This window comes from Scyliorhinus canicula, chromosome 10, assembly GCF_902713615.1.
Source record: "Scyliorhinus canicula chromosome 10, sScyCan1.1, whole genome shotgun sequence".
NCBI classification, from domain to species: Eukaryota; Metazoa; Chordata; class Chondrichthyes; order Carcharhiniformes; family Scyliorhinidae; genus Scyliorhinus; species Scyliorhinus canicula.
The window spans coordinates 152,204,817-152,225,422 of record NC_052155.1 but is presented as its reverse complement, the minus strand read 5'-3'; the positions used below and the strand labels follow the sequence as shown (position 1 = coordinate 152,225,422).

General features: G+C 46.5%; 1 protein-coding gene across 3 annotated transcripts in view; it reads right to left on the bottom strand.

Moving 5' to 3' along the window:
- The window catches only part of LOC119972716 (transcriptional activator GLI3-like), a 447,347-nt gene that overhangs the window by 11,287 nt on the left and 415,454 nt on the right, over positions 1-20,606 (bottom strand). For all 3 annotated transcript variants that reach the window (XM_038809920.1, XM_038809921.1, XM_038809922.1), the window contains 3 exons: positions 20,307-20,456; positions 15,354-15,518; positions 7,831-8,100 (listed from right to left, as the gene is read on the bottom strand). In XM_038809920.1, the coding sequence (XP_038665848.1) occupies positions 7,831-8,100; positions 15,354-15,518; positions 20,307-20,456 (585 nt within the window). The remainder of the gene's footprint in view (positions 1-7,830; positions 8,101-15,353; positions 15,519-20,306; positions 20,457-20,606) is intronic.

Sequence of the window (20,606 nt, the reverse complement as noted above, 5' to 3'; positions counted from 1 at the left end):
TGCGAAACCCAGCCATGTCACTAACTCAGGTCTCTACACTCGGAGGGGGGGAGGGGGCTTCGAGTCCCTCTACACTAATAAGATCAATCTCCGGGCTACCAGGGAGGCAAAGGCCAGGGCGTCGGCCTCTTTCGCCCCCTGAACTCCCGGATCTTCCGACATTCCAAAGATTCCTACCTCCGGACTCGGCTCCACCCGTGTTCTTAGCACCGTGGACATTGCCTCAGCAAAATCTGCCAAAACCCTCTAAGCTTTGGGCATGCCCAAAACATGTGGATATGATTTGCTGTACTATCCTCTACCCTGAAAAACTTCCTCATCCTAGCCACCATAATGTGAGCTCGGTGGACTACCTTAAATTGTATCAGGCTAAGCCTGGCGCACGATGAGGACATATTAACCCTGCTTAGGGCATCCGCCCATAGACCCGCCTCTATCTCTCCTCCGAGCTCGTCCTCCCACTTGAGCTCATCCACCGGAGTTTCCTCCGCCTCCGAAAGCTCCTGGTAAATATCCGATACCTTCCCCTCTCCCACCCAGGTACTGGAAATTACTCTATCCTGTATCCCTCGTGGCGGCAGCAGCGGAAAGGCTGGCACCTGTTTTCTCAGGAAGTCGCGCACCTGCAAATACCTAAAACCATTCCCTGCTGGCAATGTAAATTTATCTTCCAAAGCTTTCAAGCTGAGAAAGCTCCCATCTATAAATAGAGCCCCCATCCTTCTAATTCCTGCCCTCTGCCAACTCCGGAACCCGCCATCTAGCCTACCCGGTACAAACCTGTGGTTGTTATAAATCAATGTCCAAACCGATGCTCCCTCCACTCTCTTATATCTCCTCCTCTGCCCCCTGATCAAGAACGTCAGAGGTGCCGTTAACAATGCTCCCAGACTGGTATCTTTGCATGACGCCGCCTCCATCTGCTCCATGCCGACCCCTCCACCACTACCCACTTCCTAATCATGGCTATATTAGCTGCCCAGTAGTAACTGCAGAAGTTTGGCAGCACCAACCCACCCTTCCCCCGACTGTGCTCCAGCAACACTTTAGTTACCCACACAAAGCCCTAAATAATCTTAGTCACCCGCTTGACAAAGGCCTGAGGGATGAAGATGGGGAGGCACTGAAAGACAAATAGAAATCTGGGGAGGACCGTAATTTCCACGGTCTGTACACTCCCCGCCAGTGATAGCGGGAGCATGTCCCATCTCTTAAAGTCCCCTTCCATTCGTTCTACTAACTGGGATAGGTTTAACTTGTGTAGTACCTCCATTTCCGGGCCACCTAGATTCCCAGATATCGAAAGCTCTTCCCTACCATTCTAAGCGGCAGCTCTCCCAGTCTCATCTCCTGTCCTCCTGCCTGGAGCGCGAACATCTCGCTTTTCCCCATGTTCAATTGATACCCTGAAAAATTGCCAAATTCCCCCAAGATTCGCATTACTTCCCCCATCCCCTCCAATGGGTCCAAAATGTACAAGAGCAGGATATCTGCGTAGAGCAAGACCCCATGCTCCACGCCCCCCTCCCCCCGAACCAGCCCTTTCCCGTTCCTAGAGGCTCTTAACGCCATGGCCAATGGCTCGATGGCCAGAGCAAACAGTAACAGAGAGAGAGGGCTGATTCGTACCCACACTCGCTACTGGTGCCTAATAGAGCAACCGCACCCAGTCAATAAAGCCCTCACCAAACCTTCCCAGCGCTTCCCAGAGGTAATTCCACTCCCCCCGATCAAAAGCCTGTTCCGCATCCATCGCTACCACCACCTCCGCCTCCTCTCCTTCTGAGGGCATCATAATAACATTTAGAAGCCTTTGAACATTGGCCTCGAGTTGTCTGCCCTTAACAAATCCCTTCTGGTCTTCCCCTATCACCCCCGGGACACAGTCCTCTCTCCTTGTGGCCAGTATTTTAGCCAGCAGTTTGGCGTCCACATTCAATAGAGAAATCGGCCTGTATGACCTGGATCTTTCTCCCATTTCAAGTTCAATGAAATCGAGGCCTGCGACATTGTTTGGGGGGAGGACTCCCTTCTCTCTTGCTTCGTGAAATGTCCTCACCAGCAGTGGACTCAATATCTCTGAAAACATCTTATAGAATTCCACCAGGCTGCCGTCAGGCCCCGGGACCTTGCCCGACTGCATGCCCTCCAGCCCCTTGATTAATTCCTCAAATTCAGTTGGGGCTCCTAGCCCCTCCACCAGGTCCTCCTCCACCCTCGGGAACCTCAACTGATCCAGAAATTGCCTCATCCCCTCCACCCCAACAGGGGTTCTTATTAATATAATTTACTATAAAAGTCCTTAAACACCTCGTTCACCCCCGCTGGGTCCAGGACAGTATTACCGTCTCTACTCTTTACCTATCTCCCTGGCCGCCTCTCTTTTCCTGAGCTGGTGCGCCAACATTCTACTTGCCTTTTCCCCGTACACATAAATCACCCCCCTTGCCTTCCTTAATTGTTCCACCGCTTTCCCTGTGGTCAACAACCCAAACCCCACCTGTAACCTCTGCCGCTCCCTCAGTAGCCCCACGTCCGGGGACTCCGAGTATCTTCTGTCCAGCTGGAGTATCTCCTCCACTAATCTATCCCGCTCAGCCCGTTCCACCTTTTCTCTGTAGGCTTGTATCGAGATTAATTCCCCTCTGATTACTGCCTTCAAAGTTTCCAGACCGTCGCTGCAGAGACCTCCCCGTATCATTTGTTTCCAGATAGTTCTGGATGGACTTGTTAACCCGCCCACAGACCGTATCGTCCGCTAACAACCCCACATCCAGCCTCCACAGCGGGCATTGTCCTCTCTCCACACTAACCCATAGATCCACCCAGTGCGGGGCATGATCTGACACAGCAATTGCCGAGTACTCAGTATCCACCACCTTCGGTATTAGCGCCCTGCTCAGAACAAAAAAGTCGATGCGAGAGTATACCTTGTGGACATGTGAAATAAAGGAAAACTCCTTCGTCCTCGGCTGTGCAAACCTTCATGGGTCTACTCCCCCCATCTGTTCCATAAAACACTTCAATTCCTTTGCCGCAGCCGGCCTCTTGCCTGTCCTGGATTTTGACCGGTCCAATTCCGGAATCAATAACTTTGTTGAGGTCCCCTCCCATGATCAGGTTATGTGACTCTAAGTCTGGGATCTTACCTAACACCCGCCTCAAAAATTCCACGTCGTCCCAACTTGGAGCATATATGTTCACAAGAACCACTCTCACCCCCTCCAGCTTCCCACTCACCATTATGTCTGACACGACTTTCCCTGCCTCGAATGCTAGTCGTTTGCTGATCAAGATCGCTACCCCCCTGGTCTTTGAGTCCAGTCCTGAGTGGAACACTTGGCGAACCCACCCCTTCCTCAATCTCGTCTGGTCTGTAACCTTTAGGTGTGTCTCTTGTAGCATTGCCACGTCCGCCTTCAGTTCCCTCAAATGCAAGAACACGCGAGCTCTCTTGACCGACCCATTCAGTCCTCTCACGTTCCACGTGTTCAGCCTGGACGGGGGCTTCCAACCACCACCCCCCTTGACCAGCCATCACCCTTTTGAGGTCAGCCTCAAGCTCAAGCCCGCTTCCTCGAGTCCCCACTCGGATTGTCGCCGTTCCCGACCTCGCATTTGTCCCCTAGTAACAGTTCCTCCCCTATCAGCAAAGCAGCTACCACCCCTCTCTCCCCCCTAGCAACAACACTAAAAACCCAATCCCCCAACTCAAGCTCCAGCTTAACACCTGTCCACCCCCCACTGCGCCATGCAAAACAGCTCGAATGAGCAATCTGCATGTTCCTGCTGAGTCTAGGTGGGATGATCGTCGGGGATATCGGGAAACCCATTATGGCTGATGGTGCGGACTGAGTCTTGCACCTGATTTGATGCCTGGCGCAAATCCAAATTTTGGCCTGATGTAGGATTCAGCAAGGCATTGCGAATCCTGCCGTTAGTAGGCGGCCACAGAGAATGTCAGCCTAAGTACGGAGGCGGGTGGCTCCAGTGGTGCCTGTTCCAGAGTAGTGGGATTCTGCACCAGGTACTGCACTTGGAAGCATATTAATTATGCACAAGCTAGTTCCCTTCCACCTTTCTTGGCAGGCTAGCAGCTGATTCATCCGCCCACCCTCAGGGGGCAGCTCAGTAGCACAGTGGTTAGCACTGTTGCTTCACAGCTCCAGGTTCGATTCCCAGCTTGGGTCACGGTCTGTGAGGAGTCTGCACGTTCTCCCAGTGTCTGCGTGGGTTTCCTCCGGGTACTCCGGTTTCCTCCCACTATTCCTGAAAGATGTGCAAGTTAGGTGGATTAGCCATGTTAAATTGCCCTAATATGCATTCCCATGGCTGCTGCTTCTTGAGGATATGTTGCCAATCCGACTGCAACCAGTGTACCCAGTCTCAGCCCAACAGGCTAGTGCGCTTGCTTGCACAACAATGAGGGGAAGGCGAACTGATTGGTGCCCATAAACTACCAGAGCACGGGTGGACCCACAATATTCAGTTGTTGCTCCGGCATAAATGGCCAAACAAGGCCACCGTGTCAGCCAAAGTAAGAGTATGCATGCCCCGTTTTGTAAGATCAAAGGTGCACTGTGCCACCACAGCAACGGCAGCTCCCGTACCCAACTCCATTGGGAGTATATGGCCATTCACCTGTATTGGAACGCAAACAGGGGCCATACGGAACAATACTAAATAGTACAGCTGCATCTCAGCCTCATCCTCGGACTCTTCTGGGTCAACCAGATGCAAGGCCCGGCTCCGGGGCTAACACCTACCTCAAACGGAGTGCCTGGAGCACAGGCCTTCTTGCTGCTTGCAAGTATGCCTAGACTGGTGACCACACGTCGCAGATAGGTCGGAATGGTCTTCAGCAAGTCCGGGTGGCTTTTCGCCCAGAGGTCCGAGTCACCATGACGTTCGGTGCGGGCCTTGGGGATACCACCTGAGGGGTGACACCCCAAAACGTGCACCTCCACCCCATGTATCTCTTAGATGCCGTGTTCAGCGCTTTCCCGGGTCAAGAAAATCCGCAGTGCCTGCTTAAAGGTCATGGAAATTTTGTCTAAATTTTTTTCTGTGTTTCCGTACTGCTTATACTGCAGACCAAACAATCTTGGAGCACATTGCATGAAGCATGCCCATACTCACAAAACACGGCTATCTACCGTAGCTATGATACAACCTCAGGGACAGGCTCACCGGGGGACATCTCTGCTGTAATAAACCAATATCTTTGATATTGGATAAAAGTGTTGCGCCACAGGTGTAGGGTGTTGGCTGAACGATTGTGTATCTGCCGTTGCTGGGTACGTAAGGCTCCGGATCATGCTGAATGTGCATGCTGACCCTCAACAGTATTACCGCTCGTTCTCAGATATTATTGGTCTGGAAGAAGTATTGTATCCATTCTGTGTATTGGTCCCAGTCTTAAACACCGGCATCAAATGCTTCTAACCACCCAAACAGAGGCATGGCAAATCAAGTAAATCCAAACCTAGGTCCAGAAAATCGGGAAGGTGCCTCAGCCTAGTAGGTTGCAGCAATTGACAGCAAGCCAGTTTACTCCTCAGCGGCAATTTACTAAGGACACGGGGAGTCCACACCAAGTGAGGAAAATAAAGAAACTAAGGTTTATTTACAACCAGGGGCGAAATTCTCCGACCCCCAGCAGGGTCGGAGAATCGCCTGGGGCCGCCGAAAATCCGGCCCCCGCCGTGGCAGAGATTCTCCGCCACCCGGGAAGTGGCGGCGGCGGGAATCATGCCACTCAAATCGGCGAGGCCCTGCGGCGATTCTCCGGCCCGTGATGGGCCGAAGTCCTGCCGCTGGGAGGCCTCTCCTGCCGCCGAGGTTTGAACCACCGCTGACGTCACCGCCGGCGCATGCGCCGACCGTCGAAAGCCTTTCGGCCAGCCCCGCTGCTGGGGGCGCCGGTTTTTTGCGCCAGTCTTCTGGTGCCAACCGCTCCGGCGCGGGGCTAGCCCCCAAAGGTGCGGAGAATTCCCCACCTTTGGGGAGGCCCGACCCCGGAGTGATTGCCGCCACTCCCCTACGCCGGGACCCCCCGTCACGCCGGGTAGGGGAGAATCCTGCCCATGATATGTACATAGGCTGGTAGATCCCTACTGGGTTCCTCACTGGTCGGTGCCTTATTGACCGGCCTTTCATACAGAAGTTAAGAGATCCACTGCCCCTAAGCAGGGGAGCTTATAGTCCGCAAGGACCATGATGAAAATAATCATTGCACCCCGTAGGCGTCGTGCAAGCTATTTCAGAGGCCTGGTGAGATATACCCTCCCAGCTTGGATTTCACTGGGAGTGAGATGTTGCATTATGCAGACCATTGTAAATAAATCTATCTTACATTTACCATTGGCCTCCATAAGTCCAGGGATATCTTTGGGAGCAGTAAGGTGCTATTTGGGATAGGGCAGGTGCCCGTTGGGATCATTAGAAGTAGACATGAGTGTGTGTAAAAAGTAGATAAACTCATTGGAACTATCAAGCTGCTGAGGCATTTAAGTCCCATTGGATCTGCCAACACAGTTAAATGACCCACCTTTTAAATAAAAAAAATAATCAGTTTTTTGAAAAAATCAGTACTTCCTATTTTACTCTGTCAGTTGACATTTGCTTAAGGGTTATCATTAGAGTATTTGTTGCAAGATTGATGGCACTCCCCAGTGTGGTGCCTATGAGTTCACAGTTTGGTTTACAACTCTGTTTGGTATAACATTTCAGATGTGGGGCTATAAATATAAATGCTTGTTTTTATAAGGGATTAAGTATTTGAATGATATACTTGTTTGTATAAAGGATTAAATAGTAGAAGGAATCTAAATGTAGTGAATTGGTTTTTATCAACGAAAGTGTGTTTTTCAAAATAGTGGGGCCATCAATAAACACTGAGCTTTATTTTATTTAATCTTAACATGGATCCTGAGATTTGCCCATGATGGATACTTGGTGAGTTGGCGTGGAGGATGTAACAGCAAAGCGTTGTGGATGGAGGGCATGGTTGGCATTAACTAGCACAACAGTTATAAAGGACCATGGAGGTAGGTAGAGGACCCAGATTGGCATGGAGGGTATGATAGCCATTGGGATTGGGTAGAGGCCATAGGTTGGCATGGAGAGGATAAGGGGCCATAGAGGTACTTTGTAGGGGCATAGATTGGCATGGCGGTTAAGACGGGCAAATGGGGATGGGTGAGGATATGAGGTGTGAAGGCAAGAGGGGTGTTTTACTCTTTTTTAATGGAACATCAAGGCCGACCTTTCACACAGTCCACCTTTACACGGCGGCACACGGCTGCATACGCATCTATTACAGGGGGGGGGGGAACGGGCCCAACAGAATAAAACTTAGAACATCCGGGGCCGTCTCCTTTTTTCAACATTCCCCTCCCTCAAAGTCAGGTTTGCAGAGTCAGGAATTTTCCAGAATCATTGCTCCTCCAGGCCTCAGGCACGGGGACCAGAAGATCCCAGTTAGCTGTTCCTTTGGGTAGCAGATTGTGGGATTACTTTTCACTAACTTTGCTTCTAAATTTGCTTACATGTTTGAACTAAGGTTGAGGCGGGAGGTTCTGACAAATAGAAGCGTATTGTCATTCAGCACCTCCTGGAAAAGATGTGCTGTCTACCACAACTGAATAAACCTGTCAACAATCATTTTCATTTTAGGTTTCCATATGAGTAATGCTCGCTGGAATGGAACACCAGATGTCTTCCATTATCTATTGAATAGACGGTCATTAAGAGTAGGCGTCTTTAGGGCAAGAAGGCGAAAAACTGGATGTAATGAATGTCATAATTGATTTTGAAGTAATGACCTACCATTGGTTTCTCGGTCTTTATGGCCTTAACTTGGAGACATTCTTCCCGTTTTGAGGTAGTATTATTTAGTTCAGCCTGTTGTTGCCCAGGTGATTTGGACTGCGAGTGGCTGCCTGGGTCCTTGGGTGGAGGTGGTCTTGGGTGGATGTCTCCACGCTGTTTCTTCGTGATGTGGGCCTCAGGGCCATGAACTGTTTTGACATGCTTCCGGAGGGAACTGGGATCAGTATAACGCTTTGTGCAGCCAGGAATTTTACAAACATAAGGTTTCTGAAAAGTAATTGATAATAGTGGCAAAAGGAAGCATTAAAACGATAGTTCACAGAAAATTGACAAGAGAAACATATTGAACATGACACATTCCTTTTCAAGTCCTGATAGGTAGGTCTGACATTTCTACAGTTTTTGCTGAAAGTTCATTATTAAAATCAGAAATGATACATGGCAGGAGGCAGCCATTTGGCCCATCATGCCCATACTAGGTCTTTGAAAAAGTTAAGTTAATGAGTCCAGCTCTTCTGTTCTTTCTCCAAAGCTCTGCATTTTTTTCCATTTCAAGTACTTACCCATACTTCCACCACCCTTTCAGACTGTGCATCAGTCAAAGCATCACAACTTGATGCCTATTCCCCCATCCCTCCCCTCTCCCGCTGTCATCTATTATCCTGTTGACAATTTATAATCAGCAATTTACATTTTATATATTTTTATCATGCAGAAGTTTTCTTTGCAACAGTATAAATGGGCGGCAGGGCCGCAGAGTGGTTAGCACTGTTGCTTCACAGCACCAGGGTCCCAGGTTCGATTCCCGACTTGGGTCACTATCTGCGGAGTTTGCACGGGTTTCCTCCAGATGCTCCGGTTTCCTCCCACATGTCCCCAAAGACATGCTGTTAGATAATTTGGGCATTCTGAATTGTCCCTTTGTGTACCCTAACAGACGCCGGAGTGTGACGACTAGGGGCTTTTCACAGTAACTTCATTGCAGTGTTAATGTAACGCCCCTTGTGACAACAAAGATTATTATCATAAAGGCAAATATTATCAAACCAATTGTTTTCTTTGTTAATTTTGTAATTAAGTCTGAGGAGGCTAACAGAAAATGCTAGTTGTTCCACTGTCTTTGACACAAGCATTCAAAAAACACTGAAAGGAGAAATAAGTTGCATTCCTATAGCACCTCTCACAATTTGATAATGTGTCAAATTACATTAAAACCAATGAAGCATTTGTGAAGTATAGTCATTATTCTAAAGTAGTAAACAGTGTAAGAGTCCTTCCTGTTCCTGTTTATTACCTTAATTTCCCGTTCTTTTACTTTTGCCGTTACATTTTTGATCCATGGATGTTGAATAGATGTTAAGGCAAAGCAGCCTGTAAGCAGCCCGTGTTTTTAATCCACATAGCAGAGTCCAGAAGGCTGAGCTGCTTTAGACTGGTGATTGCCGATTGTTTAGTGTCAGTGATGACTTGGTTTGATTGATTTGGTTGGTGGCCAATGAATTGGCCTAAAAGGCTGTGCTCCGCCTGCTAACAGGCAGTGATTGGATCTGTCCCACTGGAATGTTTCAGAGTTTCAAGGGTTGAGTTTTTGGTTTCAATTTTTGATTCTGCAGCTTGGATTAATTCTCTCCAAAAAGATCTAACTAATCCTCTCCACAAGGTCACTGTGAGGGCTGACTCCCTCTCCAGCATGACTGGGTGTCATTTTCTTGAGACTGCAGAGGCTTGAAGTCAAACCATGAGCTGATGGCAAGGTTTGATGTGAAATAAAGTGTCTATACTGAAAGATTATAGGCCTGGATGTGAACCTCAAACCGAATCCCTCGCTTGATAAGAAATAAAGCTTCCTCGAGGAAGCCTCCTGCCAGTGAGTACTAGATTTTTCAACCTGCTGGGATCCTGTTGTATTAACTACACATTTCATCATTATTCCTGTTAGAAATAAACAGTAATCGTGTTTCAACTTATAAACCCGGTGACTGGAATCATTAGGCAGCAATGAATACACAACAAAATACCACAAAGAGCAACGAAAACATTCATTTTAACTGATGTTAATTGAGGGTCATATGTTGGTCAGGACCCCGAGAAGGGCTCATTTGATATTCTTTAAATTGTGCCACAAGATAGTTAATATCAGCCCGAGAGAGAAGGTTGGGCCTCAATTTAATGCTCCATCTGGAATGGAGGATTATTTCAGTGCTGCACTGAGACATCACCCAGAATGGGATTTGAAACCACAATCATTTGATCCAGATGTGACAACGCTAGCACTGAATCAAGGCTGGCACTATTTTCTTTCTCTCAAAGATCAGGGAACATGGAGGATGGTGGAAACGTAAAGCAGAGCGACCATAGAGAAATTAGTACTTATTTAAAAATATCCAGAACAGTTATTGGATTTTGAGCACTAAATACAGTTCCCAATTCTTGTTGTGGGTATGTTCAGGTGAATGCGTTTGCCGAACATATGTGATTGCCGTTATAGTGGCAAAATAAATATGCACATGAAGCACACTTTCAGAAACCGTGTATTAGAATTTCCCAGCTTTGGAACACCTCATCTAAATTGTTCTCAGGCTCTTAGCTCATGTGAGAGACTCAAACTAAATAACACTTTTTTTTAACGTTTCTAAATTTCACCCAATCCTTATATGCACCTGACATCAGAGCTGGGACAGACCTCAAGTTCTAGGGATCGCTAAACAGTTTATAAAGAACTGTCATCAGGCAGTGTTGGTGTCCTTCTTTCCCATTAATTCTGATCTACAATAAGGCAATATCAACGAAATCGCACAGTTCGAAAGATAGAGGGATCTGGGGATTCACGTTCATTGAACTTAGATGATAGCAGGATACATTGAGAGAGCAGTTAGCAAAGCTCATGGTATCTTGGGCTTCATAACTAAACATATTGAGAGTACAGAAGTAGGGAAGTTATGTTGAACCTGTATAAAGTTCTGCTTAGGTCATAACTAGATAATTGCACACAGTTCTGGTCATTGCACCTTAAGGAAGTTGTGAGAATCCTTGAGGCAGTGAAGAGGAGATTTACCAGAATGGTTCTTGGGGTGAGGGACTTTAGCAATAAGGTTAGATTTGAAAAGCTGGGCTTGTTCTCCCTGGAGATTGGGGAGAACCGATAGAGATGCACAACATTATGGCAAGTTTAGATAAGGTAGACAAAAAAAAAGCTGTTTCCATCAGCTGATGGCACAGGGACGAGGGGGGCACAGATTTAACAGATTTGGGCAAGAGATGCAGGGAGTGTGTGAGGAAGAACTCTTTTTTGAGCCAGTGGAAATTACCTGGAACTTGGTGCCTTCAAGGAAATGGAGAGTATAAATAATTTCAAAAGGAAAGCACTTGAGGGAGGTAAACTTACAGGGGTATGGGGACAGAATGGAGGAATAGGACTGATTGGATTGCTGTACAGAGAGTCGACATGGACTGAATAGCCTCCTCCTGTGCAGTAATGACCCTTTAGGCAGAATTTTACCTTTCAAGGTCACTTGACCTGACGACAAGTGCACATCTGGACCTCAAATCTGGGGAGAGCAGCAGGACTTCCACCTCAATTTTAGGTTACCGGTAGCAGATCATGAATAATCTGCTGCCAGGTGTGCTGTCCTGTGCAGGATGGTGCCTTAGTGCTGCCAGCAGAATCAAAGGGTTGGCAGGTCAGCAGCACCATCAGGAGCAGGTGGCTGTTGGAGCATGCAAGAGCCCTGGAGCCTATGCAAGGCAGGTTGAAGAAACATTTTTTTTAAAACTACACCAATGGGGGGGGGGGAGAGAAATACCACTGACCTAATTTCTCAATCCTGGGGCTGCCTTCCCAGACCCTGGCCCCCCTTTTTGAATGAAACTTACTATAACCTTGGCTGCTGTGACTACCTGCATTCAGGTGGAGGTCAATCAACTGTCAGCAAAATGCCGTTGAGCTGGGAAAATGGCCATCAATGAGCCTTTTGAAGATTTAAATTCACTTCCTACCTCGCTGTGGCAGGAAGCCTGTTGGACGATTGTCCCACCATCAATAAAATGCCCGGATGTTGGGACCGTGTTGGGGAGCCAATTCAATCTGGCTCCCCATAATTTTACCAACCCCCATCCTCCCTTGATCCCACCTCTCAGTGGCCAGTAGAATTTTCCTTTATGATTCTGCAACAAGAGTCTGAACATATGGTTAAACATACGGTGAGAGGAAATCCCAATTAAAAATTAGCTAAAACTGTGTATTTTTGATTCACTCACATTTTGAAACGAATGGACTTGTTAGCGATAAGCAGCATAATTTTGGGAAGGGGAGGTTGTGTCTCACTAACTTGATTGAATTTTTTGAGGAAGTGACGAAGTTGATTGATGAAGGAAGGCCAGTATATGTTGTCAACATGGACTTCAGTAAAGCCTTTGACAAGGTCTCGCATGGCAGTCTGGTACAAAAGGTGAAGTCGCACGGGATCAGAGGTGAGCTGGCAAGATGGATACAGAACTGGCTAGGTCATAGAAGACAGAGCATAGCGGTGGAAGGGTGCTTTTCTGAATGGAAGGTTGTGACTAGTGGTGTTCCGCAGGGATCAGTGCTGGGACCATTTGTGTTCATCGTGTATATAAATGATTTGGAGAAAAATTTAGCTGGTCCGATTAGTAAGTTTGCAGACAACACAATGATTGGTGGGGTTGCAGATAGTGAAGTGGATTGTCAGAGGATACAGCAGGATATAGATCGGTGGCGATTTGGGCGAGAAATGGCAGCTAAAGTTTAATCCGGACAAATGTGAGGTAATGCTTTTTGGAAGGTCATATACAGGTGCGAATTATACAGTAAATGGCCGAACCCTTAGTATTGACAGGCAGAGAGATCTGGGTGTACAGGTCCACAGATAACGGAAAGTGGCAAGGAAGGTGAATGAGGCAGTTAAGAAGGCAAACGGCATGCTTGCCTTCATTGGTTAGGGCACCAAGTGTAAAAATTGGCAAGTCATGCTGCAGCTGTACAGAACCTTAGTTAGCCCACATTTGCAATATTGTGTACAATTTTGGTTGGCACACTACCAGAAGGATGTGGATGGGTGGCACGGTAGCAGAATGGGCGGCACGGTAGCACGGTAGTTAGCACAATTGCTGCACAACTCCAGGGTCCGAGGTTTAATTCCTGGCTTGAGTCACTGTCTGTGCGGAGTCTGCACCTTCTCCCAGTGTCTGCGTGGGTTTCCTCCAGATGCTCCGGTTTCCTCCCACAGTCCAAAGATGTGCAGGGTAGGTCATGCTAAATTGCCCTTAGTGTCCAAAAAGGTTAGGTGGGGTTACTGTGTTACGGGGATATGTGGAGGTGTGAGCTTAGGTAGGGTACTCTTTCCAAGGGCAGGTGCAGACTCAATGGGCCAAATGGGCTCCTTCTGCACTGTAAATTCAATGATTTTATGCTTTGGAGAAGGTACAGAAGAGATTTCCCAGGATGGTGCCTGATCTGGAGGTTAGTAGCTGTGAAGAGAGGTTGGATAAACTTGCATTATTTTCACTGGAACAACAGAGGTGGAGGGGCGACCTGATAGAGGTGTGCAAAATTATGAATGCCATGAACAGAGTGGATAGTCAGACACTTTTTTCCAGGGTGGAAAAGTCAATTACTCGGGGGCATAGGTTTAAGGTGCAAAGGAGAAAGTTTGAGGAGATTGGGAGGCATGTTTTTTTTTTTTTTACATAGAGGGTGATGAGTGCCTGGAATGCACTGCTGGGAGAGGTGGTGGAAGCAGATATGATAGCGATGTTTAAGAGGCAATTTGACGAATATATGAATAGGATGGGAATAGAGGGATACGGACCATGGAAGTGCAGAAGGTTTTAGTTCAGACAGGCATCCCGATTAGCGCCAAAGGGCCTATTCCTGTGCTGTGATGTTCTTTGTTCAATGCACAGGGTGTCCATAATAAAAGAGGGGAGCTGGAGGCAATCATTTGTTGGGAGGAACCAGTCACAGTAGGGATGGCTGAGACATGACTACAAATCAGGTGTGAGAATCAAACATTGCAGAGTATAACATATTTATAAAGGTTTGCAAGGGAAAAAAAGAGGAAGCGGAATAGCTGTATTTGTTTGTGATCGCACAGGGGCAGTAGAAGAGGGATGCAGTTATCAGCAGGACAAAAATAGAATCCATACGGATAAAGATAGTAAAGGATCAATCATACTTAAAGTTGTAGATGCCACCAAATTGGGGCGTGTGTGGGGGGTGGGGGGGGGGGGGGGGGGGGGGGGGTGAGGGTTGGTGAGAGATAGTCAATTCTGAATAGGACTGTAACAAATTACTGGAGGACATGCAGCAACTTGCGGAATAGGCAAATCAAGTTCAACACAGATAAATGCGAGGTAGTACATTTTGCTCGGAAGAATAGAGAGGTTGTGTAATACTTGGAAGGTGCAAGTCTAGGTGGGTTGGAAGAACAAAGAAATTATGAAGTACAAATAGAGCGTTTATTAAGTGTCGCATCACGAGTTAGCAAGGGCGTCAAAAAGGCAAATCAAGCACTAATTTTATTTATTTCAGGATAGAAATGCAAAGTAGGGGAGCTATGCTAAAGTGTTGAATGTTGGTTGAACCACACTTATAGTACTGTTTGCAATTTTGGTCATCACATTTTTAAAATTATTTAGAGGCACAGGAGAGAGTGCAAAGAAGATTTACAAGAATGATACCAGAAATGTGAAAGTATACAAATCAGGAAAGGATTGACAGGCTGGGTCTCTTTCTTCTCCTTAAAATAAGGTTGAGGGGGGTAACCTAATAGAATGTTTCCCTTATGGAGAAGAAAAAAACCGAGTGGTCATCAATATAAGATAGTTACCAAATATATTGCGCTGATTGGCTATTTCTGTGTCATTCCAGATCATGTGATCCTATGAACACATCACCTTCTTAGCATTGGAACGTAGAGTAAAAATGAGAAAGAAAACAGGCCTATTGAGGGCAGCACAGTGGCGCAATGGTTGGCAATGCTGCCTATGGAGCTAAGGACCCGGGTTCGATCCTGTGTGTGGAGTTTGCATTCTCCTCATGTCTGCGTGGGTTTCACCCCACCAACCCAAAGATGTGCAGGTTAGGTGGATTGGCCACACGAAATTACCCCTTAATTGGAAAAAAATAATTGGGTACATTAAATTGAAACAAAAACGAAAAGAAAACTGGCCCACCATAATGGTGTTCATGAAGTATTGCTCTGCAACATTTGTACATTAGTTTATTGGAATTACAATCGATCAGTAACCGCTTCTGAATAGGGTGAAAAAAATGTGTCTGCTGCTTGATACGTTATTTTAAAACATTGTTCAGTCATATATTGAAAGCACCAGTCACATTATGGGAAATACCTCTGACCTCCAGAATTAATTTTGAAGGAACAAGAAATAGCCAGAGTATCATAGTCCTACTATCAGCGATATTATCATGAGCTTTGTCTGCCTGGTCGCCAATTTGCATTAAAGCAGACTCACCAACGACATGCCAGACGACAGCTTACCTCATTTGAGTGAGTTCTGTTCTGATGCTTGGCCCGGTCAGAGGCGTTTGAGAACGCCTTGTTACAACCCTCATGCTCGCAGACATACGGCTTTTCTCCAGTGTGCGATCGCAGGTGTGTTTTCAAGTTTTCCAGTCTGGAGTAGGCCTTTGCACAGCCTTCAAACTGCAGAAGACAAATTTGCAGTAAATTACTTGCAAACATTTGGATCTTTTAAAGTTACGTATAAAAGATTATGCAAATAAATTGCATTTTTGAACCTTTTAAGATTTGAACCGTTTTCTATTTAACTATGTCAAAATGTGTGTTCATTTGAAATACGAGAACAGCTGGTGGATTTTAAATGAGAATTTGTTTGATGTGATCTTGTTGGTGCTCTGGAGAATTCTGCATTCTTGCCTCGATTGAAAAAGTCTGCCTGTTGAGCCGACTCATTCTAATTTCCTGTACAGAATCCACTTGTAGGTCGGATCACATTCTGGCGACTCAGCCTATTCGCTATAATTTTCTGCCACTGCTGAAATAGTTATCCCATTGCCTTAAATTCGGGATACCCCTGGACCTTATTTACACCATAGACTCACCTAATCACAGAAATATTTAGTACTTATACTGGGGTTAGATGTACTGTACTATTCAGCATATTTCTACTTTCCAACCTGTTAATATACCAGGTTGTTGACATTCTATGCAGGTACACCATGCCTAATTTATTTTCCCAGACAGGGAGGCATTACAGATGCTTTGACACTTCACTAGGATAAAACGTCTGCTAATTAAGTATCTAGTACCACCATTTGCTGCAAGTGAGAGGGTCTGGAGATTGTTAGCTTTGGAGGGAGGGATCCAATGAAAACACACAGTACAACTATACAGGTGACAGCTGCTACCAATCATGGGACGCGAGAGAGGCTTGGCTTGCAAATTGGCTGATCCGGTATCCAGGAAGTGATCTGTTGGAAGACACTGGGGTACTGTCCTTTGAAAATGGCAGCTGCAATTACTCCTGTCATTAATTCTCCCAAGTGGATAAAGGCCTGCACTAACAGCTTTGGTCAATCAAATTTAGAGTGTGTCAAAACAAGTCCGTCAGATGCAGAGGAACCTATAACCCATCTGATGCGGAGACAAAAAAATTGCATTTATATGGCATCTTTCATGACCTCAGGTCCTCCTAAAGTGTTTCAAAGCTATTGAAGTATGTGCTGTTGTAAATCAGGGAAGTTAGCAGCCAATTGGCACATAGCAAACTCCCACAAACAGCATTGTGATAATGACCAGACAATCTGCTTTTAGCAATGTCAGTTGAGAGTGAAATTTTGGCCAGGAAAATGGAGAGAAGGCTCTTCTGCCTTTTCAAATATTGTCATAGATTATTTTACACCCACCTAAGAAGGTTGCAGGACCGTGGTTTAGCATCTCACCTGAAACATAGGGGGCAGGATTTACTGAGCAACCCACCACATGTTTTTCGGAGGAGAAGGCGGCCCGCCAGCGGGATCTTCTGGTCCCGCTGTTGTCAACGGGATTTCCCATTGAATGCACCCCTCGTCACCAGGAAACCCGTGGCGGGGGCGCACCGTCAGTAGGACCGGAATATCCCACCGATGTGAACAGCCGGTAAATTCCACCCATGATCTCGGATAGTACCCCTCAGTACTGTACTGAAATGTATCTTAGATTACGTACTCAAATTTCTGCTGTGAGATTTGAGACCTCAATCTCCTCATTCAGGGTAAAGTCTGCTTCCGTTCAGCCAATTCTGACACCAAGAAGTAATGATACCACATAATCAGAACTGAATAAAATGGAAAAAATGTCTCTATCACTTTCCTCTAAATGATCATGACCAATGCCATGAAGCCGATATCTATATATTTTTACCGTACAAAGCCTTGGTTAAGCCTCATTTAGAATACTGTATGGAGGTATACTGTGGGTAATATTGCAACTTTAAAGAAGGAACCGGGGGTGGAGGGGGGTCGGGGGGGGGGGGGAGGGTTGGTTTGGGCAGGAGGCTGATTTCCAGTTTGAAGTATAGAAACATAGAAAATAGGAGGAGTAGGTCATTCGGCCCTTCGAACCTGCTCCGCCAGCCATAATGACCACAGCTCATCATCCAACTCGGTAACCTGTTCCCGATTTCCCCGTCATATCAAGGATGAGACAATTCAGGGCCAGCAGGTGGGGGAAACCAACCACTGAAGGGTGGCGAGCAAGTCATAGTGCTGGAAAGTCGCTGCGTGGTGTATTTTTAAAAGCACATCTACAGCCTTCAGGCAGGCTTCTGCCACAGGTTGGAAATTCAATCAAAACTCTAATAGTGAAAATGAAAGGACGGGGAAAGAAGGGACTAAACAGGATACAAACAGGGAGAACCCTTAAACTATGTCTGCCTTTGACACCAAACTAATAAGTTATCTGGCAGTATTGGGGAAACATGCACATCGTTATCCTTGAATAATAATAATGATAATCTTTATTGTCACAAGTAGGCTTACATGAACACTGCAATGAAGTTACTGTGAAAAGCCCCGAGTCGCCACATTCCGGCGCCTGTTCGGGTAGGGAGAATTCAGAATGTCCAATTCACCTAACATCACGTCTTTCGGGACTTGTGGAAGGAACCCAGAGGAAACCCACGCAGACACAGGGAGAATGTGTAGACTCTGCACAGTGACCCCAGCCTGCAATCGAACCTGGGACCATGGAGCTGTGAAACAACAGTGCTAACCACTGTGCCACCGTGCCGCCTCTGAGGACTGCACAAACCAAATACAAAGAGAGCTATACAAGGGCCATCTGCATTTCATAACCCAGGTTCAGAAACAGGGGTCTGCTCATCTGCTAAGATAAAGGGCCCTGCAACCTTCCTTCCAATTCTTAACGATTGAAACATTTAACAATCTCAGGAATGCAGTTGAGATATACATGTCCTTTTTCAAAGATAATGTGGAGAGTTGGGAGTCATGTGGCATGGGCCCATGGCTTGTGGAACCAATAATATTGTGGTGCTGAACTGCAAAATCTCAGTCTGCTTTTCTATCATCTGATTAGAAGGCTCCCAGACAAGGAGGTCTGGACCGGCTTCACATGTGGCCTCATTTACACTGCTTCTGCTGTAAATTCTGTACCATCACCTACAAATCTGAATCATCTCTACGTGCCTATCTCATCATGTGAAGTCACACACAGATCTCTGTGCAGGAATACCTCATTGGGCTTTGATTCTGGACTCTGGAACCCACATGAACCAATACTTATTTTCTCTGTGCTATAAGTCATTCTTTTCTCCATCCTTTTTTACTCTATGAATGCAAAGGAGACCCTCTTCCCACATTTTGAGTGTATGCAAATAAACTAACCCATTTGGGCAGCACGGTAGCACAAGTGGATAGCACGGTGGCTTCACAGCGCCAGGGTTCCAGGTTCAATTCCCTGCGGGGTCACTGTCTGTGTGGAGTCTGCACGTTCTCCCCGTATGTGCGTGGGTTTCCTCCGGGTGCTCCGGTTTCCTCCCACAGTTGAAAGACGTGCAGGTTAGGTGGATTGGCCATGATAAATTGCCCTTAGTGACCAAAAAGATTAGGAGGGGTTATTGGGTTAGGGGGATAAGGCGGAAGTGAGGGCTTGAGTGGGTCGGTGCGGACTCGATGGGCCGAATGGCCTGCTTCTGCACTGTATGTTTGTGTTCTGTGTTTGTCCTATCTCGAGTTGCTGTGGGGTTACAAGTAGAAAATCGGATCACATAAAAACTGAGGGATTGGGAAATACGCCACTGCTTATAAAGAGGGAATCAAATCAAAACACCTTTCTGTTTACAGACAGGTGGGGAGAGGAGAAACTAGTGTTGTTTTTAAAAATCTCCCTCCTGTTCGTAACACTACATTGGCAAGTCAATGGCATGGCAGCCATGATCTCCTTTATGCAGCACTCGGTCTCCAACTGAGAGATACCACAAGATCTCTGGCAACCCTTGGAATAAACCACAGGTGAAAAAGGTGAATGCAATGCCACCTTTAACATTACAGACACTGGATGTTCACCATTTCCCATCAACTCCTATTCTAGCATACCGCACAGCTCTGCCACCACCTGCCTGGGAAGAGGTAGTCTTCACGGACTTCAGCACTTAGGAATCTCCACGAAGCTGAGAATCGTAGAATCCTTAGTACAGAAGGAGGTCATTTGGCACCCTGCATAGGCCCTCTCCTGCCCTATCCCAATAACCCGGTAACTTCACCTAACCTTTGGGAACTAAGGGGCAATTTAGCATGGTCAATCCACTTAATGTGCGTATCTTTGGACTGTGGGAGGCAACCAGAGGAAACCCACGCAGACATGGGGTGAACATGCAGACTCCATACAGGCAGTCACCCAAAGCCAGAATTGAACCCAGGTACCTAGTTCTGTGAGGCAGCAGTGCTAACCACTCTGCCACCCTTTATTCGTTTATGGGATGTGGGCATTGCTGGCTGGGCCAGCATTTATTGCCCATCCCTAAGGGCATTTAAGAGTCAACCACATTGTTGTGGGTCTGGAATAACCTTCATGAGTAACCTTAGCCGGTATGGGGATTGAATTTGTGATGTTAGCCTTGATCTGCATCACGAACCAGCTGTCCGGTCAACTGAGCTAAACCAGCCTAATGGGTACCCTGATTGTAAAGGGAGTGGATTTTTAAGCCTTTAGATGAGCTGTGGAACAAGGCTTGACCCAATCTAAAGTGTCAGAAGTGTGCAAGGAATTATTCATTGTGCCTGGAATAAATCAAGAGGAAAAAAAACAAGTTTGTTGCATTGGTGCTGGGCAGTCATGAAATAAAAGCTGGAAGCATACAAGGGCTAAAATGCATTGGCTTAAATATCTAAATGTGATGATTATTTTCTTTAGGAAACAGGAGGGTAAGCCTGAGTGAGTAAAGAGCAGGCCAATGAACACAAAGAGACTCACAGTGCACTTGTGTGGCTTTTCCCCAGTATGTCGCCTCATATGCACCACAAGCATGTACTGGGCTTTAAATGGCTTCTGTTCTCGAGAGCAATCCTGCCATCGGCACACAAACTCTTTCTTCTCTCCATGGATATGGTCGTTATTAATGTGCTGAATTGGGAAATAAAAAGGCAAAGTATAAATACATCACACCTTACATGTCTGTAAATTGTAACAGCACCATCTTGTGGCCATTTGTGTATGTATATGAACCAAGACCCAGAATAAACCAATTCAATTGGGTAAGAGAACTCCCATGTG